At 42.1% G+C, this 8,218-nt stretch overlaps 1 protein-coding gene across 2 annotated transcripts; it reads left to right on the top strand.

The window, feature by feature from the left end:
- Positions 1–610: 610 nt before the first annotated feature.
- LOC123159633 (ubiquitin thioesterase OTUB1) lies at positions 611–4,929 on the top strand. Of its 2 annotated transcripts, XM_044577449.1 has the most exons (11): positions 611–838; positions 926–1,125; positions 3,154–3,234; positions 3,331–3,366; positions 3,490–3,549; positions 3,638–3,721; positions 3,835–3,948; positions 4,042–4,097; positions 4,168–4,223; positions 4,303–4,406; positions 4,569–4,929. In XM_044577449.1, the coding sequence occupies exons 1-11, from the start codon at positions 703–705 to the stop codon at positions 4,785–4,787; spliced, it is 1,146 nt and encodes a 381-aa protein (XP_044433384.1). In that variant the 5' UTR covers positions 611–702; the 3' UTR covers positions 4,788–4,929. The 2 variants fall into 2 exon arrangements, with proteins under 2 accessions (XP_044433384.1, XP_044433383.1); XM_044577448.1 differs by having other exon boundaries at positions 611–1,125.
- Positions 4,930–8,218: the final 3,289 nt, after the last annotated feature.

The following is an 8,218-nucleotide window of genomic DNA, read 5'->3' on the forward strand; positions in this document are numbered from 1 at the left end:
GGTCGAAATCCATGAGGCGACGATGTTGGCATGGTGATGTCGAATTCAAAGCCAGCTAGCAGAGTTGATGATGTGATGTGGTTGACATTAGCTTGATGAAGTGATGGTGCAGAGATGTTGTTTTTCAAAAATTGTTCAGATGTCAAAAAATGTTTTGTTTTTCATTATTTTTTCACAAGTTAAAAATATGTTCATGTTTCTGAAAAATGTTTGGGAATTTTAAAATGTTTGTGCTTTTAAAACATTGTTCAGATTTTCAAATTTTGGTGTCATTATCGAAATTCGTTCACAAATAAAAAATGATCTCATTTTTTGAAAAATGTTTGAGAATTTCAAAAAAGTTTGTATTTTAAAAATTCTCCCTCTCTTAAAAAAGTTGGTGTTTTTAAATTGTTCTCATTTTTTCTAAAGCTGATTTTATTTTTTCATAAAAAATCGAATCAAAAATTTCGATGTTACTTCAAGAAAACGAAAGATATTATTTTTGGAAAACCGCTGGTACAGCAAGCGTGCAGGCCGCTACAGTCCTTTGTAAATGGGCCGGCCCAGCCGTTGAGGCGTTGGGGCTCTGTTGGGACGTTGAGAGCGTCATATAGGGCCTCCCCCCTTTGCCACCCTCACAAAATCTCGCGCTGTCTTCCCGTTCACCTACCTTCCCGTCCCCTTGCCCTTTCCGTTTCCCGCCTCCCCCAACCGCATAGAATGGCCGGCTCCGGCGGCTCTCCCGACGCCGACGATCCCAATTGCGGCGGAGATGAGGCTGAGCCCTCCAGGACTCCTCAAGAATCCGACGACCGCTACTCCGCGCCCGCCTCCCCTCTCAGCACTCGCCCGTCCGGTCAGTCCCCGGGGACCTCGGTCGTCGCCAACGAGGGCTCCGCCTCGTCCTCCGCCACGGGATCTGATGACGAAGACGTGCCCACAGACAGGTACAAGAACCCCGCCGCCGCTTCCTTCCTCTTGGGACCGTCGAGCAGCACCATGGGAGCGTCCTCCTCCTCCTCCTCGGACAGCTGGATCGGCAGCGACCGTACATGCGGCGGCGCCTCGACTTCCAGCTCTCTGGACGCCTCCAACTACATGGGTTTCTACAGGAACCCACCCTCTGAGTGGATGTATACTCAGGTATTGCAAGAAATCCAATGCGTTCTTGATTTGGGAATTTGCAAGAAACCTAGTACGTTCTCGATTTGGGAATCATCTCTGTGGATGCTTTGACCAAGAAAGATTGATCTTGGACTTGTGTGTTTGAATCTTTGTTTGATTATTGTTGCAATTTTAACAGTGCACAGGCTTGGAAAGATTCACGAATTTAGGTTCTTGTAGGTGTCCATGCTTAGAAAGATTTGTCAATTTCGATTTTCTGCATTGACGTATACTTGTCTAAAACCCTGCAAATATACAACCTACTGTCCCTTAGATAACAAAAAGAAATGTGAGAGTTGATAGCAAATATTATGCTTTCCCTACTTTCTTGCTAACTCTGTTGGGGATGCCAATGATTTACATGGTCGGTCTTCTGCAAGGCTTGTAAAATCATAGCACTGTTAAAGTCCTATATGATTGCCTCTTTCAGATGTAAGCTGGAAAATAAATTAAAATTTACTCCCTAGCTTGGAAAACGATTTTGGGATGGAGGGAGTATATCTTGCTTCTGCACCTCTTTATATTCCATATTGAAATTTCCACACAAAAAATTCCATATTGAAATTTGTGTGCTTCTGTGTGCGGAGTTGTGCTATTGATGATAAGTTTTGGCTTTGCTCGAGCAATCCAATGGCTTCTATCTTTGCATCCTTCTTCTTGCAAGTGTACATAGCGCGGGTCGTCTTTAGACTGTAGCAATTGTACTAATGCTAAATGGCATTTGTTCATAGTCACTTCTTTTTATGGATTTCACATTTAACAGTCTATGCTATCTTTTGGCTTCATATGAATTTTAGCATTGTAAATTCGCCATGTGTAGAAAAATTGAATGTTTGCATAGATAGGCAGCAACAGAAACATGAATAGTCTGCACCTTTTTCTTTTTGAAAAGGGGGCAATACCCCGGCCCTATGAAAAAGTCTACCTGTGAAGGTTTCTTAGACTCGCTAGCTGAGAATTTTGTTTGTCAAAAATCTTGCTGATTTACATGTCAGATATCTACTCCCTCCGTTCCGATTTACTCGCCGTGGGTTTAGTTCAAATTTGAACTAAAACCACGACGAGTAAATCGGAATGGAGGGAGTATTATCCAACAATTTTATAATACCATATATTAACTTAATATGAATTGTACCACTAATTTCTTTGTTAAATAATACATTTGTTGCCCAGTTATGCAATGGCTACTTACTTTTTGTTGCATTTTTACAAAGCCGATGTTTACAATTGACTCTGTCACCAGCACGAAATCTGAATCAATAACAGATACTGTTATAAGATAAGCTACTCTAAAATGGTTTGCTTACTTTCTTGGTGAACCCTCTTCTATGCTTTAAATACTTGGTGCTCTTGAAGTCCCATATGCTTGTCTCTTTCAGGCATAAGGTAAAAAAAATTGTGGGCATATATAAAAATCACCATCTTTTTTCTTTTCTACTGAATCCATGTTTCTGCAAAAATGTTAGATCTCCTACAGGCTACAACAAGGCTGCAAATAACTAAAAAATGTGAACAGTGACTACAGTCCATACTCAGATTGAAACTAGGCATCCTGCAACCTGTTTACACAATTCTTCTTGAAAATGAAAATACTTGCAATTGTTCACAACTTTCTGTAATGACTTCTGAAGCACAACCAGTGCAACACATATCCTAAGTTCCTAACACAAAGTTTTCTACAAGTATGACTGAGATGGGAAGTTTAGGTATGGCCTAGCTAGCTTACAAGATCCACGTTCGTTTTATTAAAGGTACTAGCCATTTGTAATTCATTTAACTCTATTGGAAAATAAAATTTAGAGGCAAAATATGTCTCTTTGTTTATTTTTATCTAGCCTGAACTGAAAAGGCTGTGAGCAACATCAATGAATTGCTCAAGTAGAGAGCAGTCCGCATGTCATAAATCTATATACATACAATCTGAAATAGTTTCCAGTATACTACTGGTTGCGTATTCAAGAATTTGTAAGGCAAAATGATAACCTGTTTCTCTTACTGTTTTTCAAGATTCTAGAGTCTTCTTTCGGGTGGAACGAGTACGAGACTTGTGATGATATGAGGGCTTATTCTGGGAGAGATAAGTACGAGGTGAGGGGCTGTTATTATAATGTATAGTCTAATTGACCATCCCTCCATATTTCTTTGTTAACCTCTTCGTAACTTCAATTTTCTATGGTTTTGCAGCCATCACAAAATTTCAGCAGCACAATTCATCAAAAGGTTAACTTACAGAGGATATTTTCTATTTATCTTATTATGCTCATATGTTGAGACTAGAGATGGATTTGGGAAACTAAATTAACTTTTTATATACTAATGAATTGAAATCTTCTTTTGGTGCAGGCACCTTTATCAGCTCTAGCAGCTACGCTTATAAGCGAGAATATGAAAGCTCAAACCTATGTAATATGACTTGTGACCCATTATATTTCTCCTTGTTTTTGTTTACTCACTTCTGCTGTGTTTTTATTTATTTCATGGGTTTCTGCAGAAGCTTTTGGCTAATTACTCTGTATATCGGGAAATATGTCCAGATGGGAACTGCTTTTACAGATCTTTCATATTCTCGTATCTTGTAAGTTAATATCTTTTGGATCATTCTTTTTGCTAGAGTTCTTCCAGTTCTGCGCCTTGAAGTTCTTGGCGCTGCACTTAGTGATGATTTCATTTTGTCCCTTGGGTCTACAGGAGCAGCTGGAAGCATCTGCTAACGAGGAACAACGGTTATTTTGTGTACTTGAACCAATGGGGGAGAAGTTTCAAAGTCTTCATTGGTTTGATTCATATTCTGATCTTCATATTGTAAGACTTCTTGCATAGTTTCATCCACCAATTTGTTTAATCTTGAACCGCCATTTGCACTCAAGTCAATTAATAACTTTGTAATTCATCCAGGCTTTTGTGTGCTTCATACTGGAATGTGTGGAACAAACACGAGAACTCTCAGTAAGGTGGGTTTGTATTCAACATTTTTGCAACAACAAAATATGTTGCGTACTTATGTTATAAATGTTGTTGCAGTGCCTATCAAGACTGGCTTTTTCAGGAGAGTCAAAATGAGCAGAAGTTTGCCAACAGTGAGAACATACAACGACTTTCTTAGTTCTCTTGTTACCGCTTTAATTTTCTGACTCCAGCTATTTTTATTGTTTTTAGTTCTCTCGTATCTTCGACTCGTGACAGCTATTGAGATATGCAGCAAGGCTGAAAAGTATAAGCCATTCATACTAGACCCTGGTTATAAGCGTAATTTAGTAGGGGTGAGTCTCTTATCTGCTAGTTATCCTTTTGTGTGATGCAACCGCATAGTTGGAGTGAAAAGTACATCATGTTTCTTATACCAGCAAGGTTTACTGTTTGTTGAAAATTGATACTGTACAATATCTCATTGTTAGATCCCTTATCTTTGTTTGAATTGGCAGTACTGCAGGGCGAATGTTATCCCAATGAAACAAGAGGCGGAACACATCAATCTGTTTGCGCTCACCGATGTCCTGCAGGTTCCCCTCCAGGTTGTCTACATTCAGGATAAACCGACTGAGCCTAACACCCACATCATCTACGAGTCACCAGATTCTTCGGTTCCTACTGTGACACTACTGTATAGACCAGGGCATTATGATATTATCTACGAGAAGTAATAGCTGTAGATTGTAGTAACAGATACCATATGATATGTCACAGGAGAGTTGCTGGCCGCGTGACGATATACTCTATACATGTAGATAACTCTTGTTGTGTACATCGGCTGCACATATGCACTATCACTGTTTTTCTTCCTTACATGTGTGCGGTGAAAAATTCTATAGGAAATTGCATTGTTACCGGTGTACCACTGTTTCTTCGCTATTCTCTAAATATATCACTAGAATATGACCTCTTTCCAAAATGGCACTCAGTTCTCTTATATTCCCAAAAAGCACTGACATTGTTTTCAACACATTGTGCTAGTCAACTCTTGACATGGATCCACGATCCATGGTTTGTTTGAGCCAATTATGGAAGTCTGATCCTTGTAGCAAACCAATTATGGCGGTCTGATGCTGCTGTGATATTTCTAGTTTGTATTGCCATTTAATAGCTGTGATGTCATAAATTTAGCCAAAATGCTGCCAAAACTTGTGCTGGAATGAGCAGCAAGTAGGTAGAACTGCATTTTTCTTGTTATGGTGGGGGTGAAAAGGTGAACAAGTGATGGCAAAGCATATGCTCAGTTGATGACCAAAACGAATGCTATTGTTTTCTGTCATGACCCAAACTTTGCTCTTGCTTGGGTTGGCCATGCCATGCTAAGTTTGCTTGCCAATGTTGATCAAAACATGGCATCAAACCGAGTTACTCCAATAGCTTCGGTCTGTCAATAGAGGTACATTGAGACCGTGAAGGGAAGAAAATATCGACAAACAGTAAACACGGCGACAATATATTACTTGTCCATATACTCGTAGCAGCTAATCATTCAACGGCTCCCTCGAGAAAAAAAGACTAATCACTCAACATATCTCAACAAAAAAACAGCTAATCGTTGAGCATATCTTCCTCCCACGCGGTGCTCCGCCTCTCCCTGAGCCTCTTCAAATACTTGGGCATAAACATCCTAATATACCCATCATGCCCACGACAGAAGGCGGACAGCTCCTTGACGCCACGGCGTGCCAGGGCATCGGCTTCAACGTGCCGGGACAGAGCCGCCAGAGCCCTGATGTAGATCACGTACGCATGCGGATCCATGGGAAAGGTCGCGAGGAGCGCCTCCCCGACGGCCCGGACGCGCTCCAACCCCCCGCCGTTGTTGATCTCGAACTCCATGTAAGCCCTCCAGCCTGACTTGGACCTGAGGGGGCCGCCGCCCTGTACCTGCGCCCACCGTGCCCACCGCTCAAGTGCCCGCCGCTGGCTGTCGACGTCGCCGAACTCGCGCTCCGTCAAGAACCAGCCCCACATGTGCGTCTCTCCATCGGGAAGTGCGGCGAGAGTTCGCTCGTAGACGGCGCGGGCAGCATCGATTCCGCCACCCTCCTCCAGCTCGAACCTGACGAAGCGGCGCCACATCTCGCCGTTCCCCGGGTCGGCCGCCGTGCCAGACTCGAATTCCGCTCGCTTCGCCTCAGCGGAAATCTCTGTGATCGCTTGATCTGCCATCGATGCGTCTCGTCTGGTCGATCAGTCGTCGAGCCTTGTTTCTGCGACTTTTTTTGTATGGCACGTCCTTGCTATTTATATGTTGATGATGGTTTCCATCGCTAGGCGGTGCGTCCAATTCCACTTCAAGATCGCGACTCGGAGCTGATTTCCGCGTCCTTAGTCGGGTCGGATCCTAGTGTATCCGACCATATACCATATCCAAAATTTAACCTAAAAACAATCGATTTGGACTTGTTGCTAAAAAAGGTAGCGACCCTCGGTTTGGTCCAGAGGCCCATTCAACTTTTTTTTCGAGCTACTTTAAAAAATGTCATCCTCGGGATAAAAATGCCATGAACAAAATAAAAAATAAAAAATGCCAAACTAAAAGTTTAAAACTGTCATCCTCGAGATAAAAATGCCATGAACAAAAAAAATACACAAAATTATAAATTGAGAAAATGCCATGCTAAAAAAAAGTCATGCTACTTTATAAAACTACCATCCTCTAGATATTTTTTTTAATTTGGATACGCCCCAAATAAAAATGTCATGCCATTAAAATTTTAAAAATGCCATCCTCTCAAACATTAAAACATGCCATCCTCTAGATAATATTTTATTTGGATATGCCCCAAAAATAAAACTGTCATTCCATTAAAAATTTACCCAAATGATAAATGTCACACGTGTGGCACGAAGTAACACCGTCCTGACATTTCTGCAACTAAAATTTCCATCAAAAAAAAACCCCAAAAAAACTGAAACTTGCCATCAAATAGAAAGTTGTTGTGCTTCACAACTAAAGTTGCCATCATCAGATAACTAAACTTGTCATAAAAAAACGTCAGGGGGAACTGCTTCGTGCCACACGTGTGGCACTTATTACGGTCCTTAAAAATGCCATCCTCTAGATAATATTTTTTTTATTTGGATATGCTCCCAAAATAAAACTATCGTGGCATTAAAAATTAAAAAATGCTATCCTCTCAAACATAAAAAATGTCATCCTATTTATAATAAAAAAATGCCATCCTCTCAATAATTAAAATGTCATTTTTCCACAAACCGGAAGGGGGGGGGGGCTTTGCGGGCGTCCATACCATTGCCATGCAAGCGTCCGACAAACTTGGTTCTCCTAAACCCCTCAACCTCACCTGCGCCCTTTCCCGCTCGAAGCGGCTAGCGCCACTCCAGTGCCACATTCATGCTGGCCCAGAGTGGACGCGGGCTCTCACGCCGCTTCGACATTGAAGCGGCGTGCCAGCCGAGAGCGCCGCTTCCCGGTGCATGCAACTGCTCCGTGTTCAAACAACAGCTCGTCTGTCCGCCTACCAACATTAAACTTGAACTTGTGCAGCCGAGGAACCTGCTCCGGTGTCACCCGTTCATTCATCTGCTGCCCACCATTAACCACCTCACCGGTTGCCCTACCATCCGCTCGTTATTTAACCTCCAGCCCTGGCCATAGCCGCATCCAACCCTCCTCCGCTCCCTTTCTCCTCTCAGCACCACGCCCGCCATGGCATCCTCGAGCTCCAAAGCCATTTGGGACAGCCTCTTGCTACCTCTTGAGCACTGCGTTGGTTTTCCCTTGAAGATGAAAGGGTGATTCAGCAAAGTAGCATAAGTATTTTCCTCAGTTTTTGAGAACCAAGGTATCAATCCAGTAGGAGGCTCCTCAAAAGTCCCACGCACCTACACAAACAAACAAGAACCTCGCAACCAACACGATAAAGGAGTTGTCAATCCCTTCACGGAAACTTGCAAAAGTGAGATCTGATAGAGATAATAAGATAAGATAAATATTTTTGGTATTTTTATGATATAGATTGGAAAGTAAAGATGCGAATAAAAGTAGATGGAAAACTTATATGATAAAAGATAGACCCGGCGGCCATAGGTTTCACTAGTGGCTTCTCTCAAGATAGCATAAGTATTACGGTGG

The sequence above is a fragment of the Triticum aestivum genome, chromosome 7B (genome assembly GCF_018294505.1).
Source record: "Triticum aestivum cultivar Chinese Spring chromosome 7B, IWGSC CS RefSeq v2.1, whole genome shotgun sequence".
Taxonomy (NCBI): Eukaryota; Viridiplantae; Streptophyta; class Magnoliopsida; order Poales; family Poaceae; genus Triticum; species Triticum aestivum.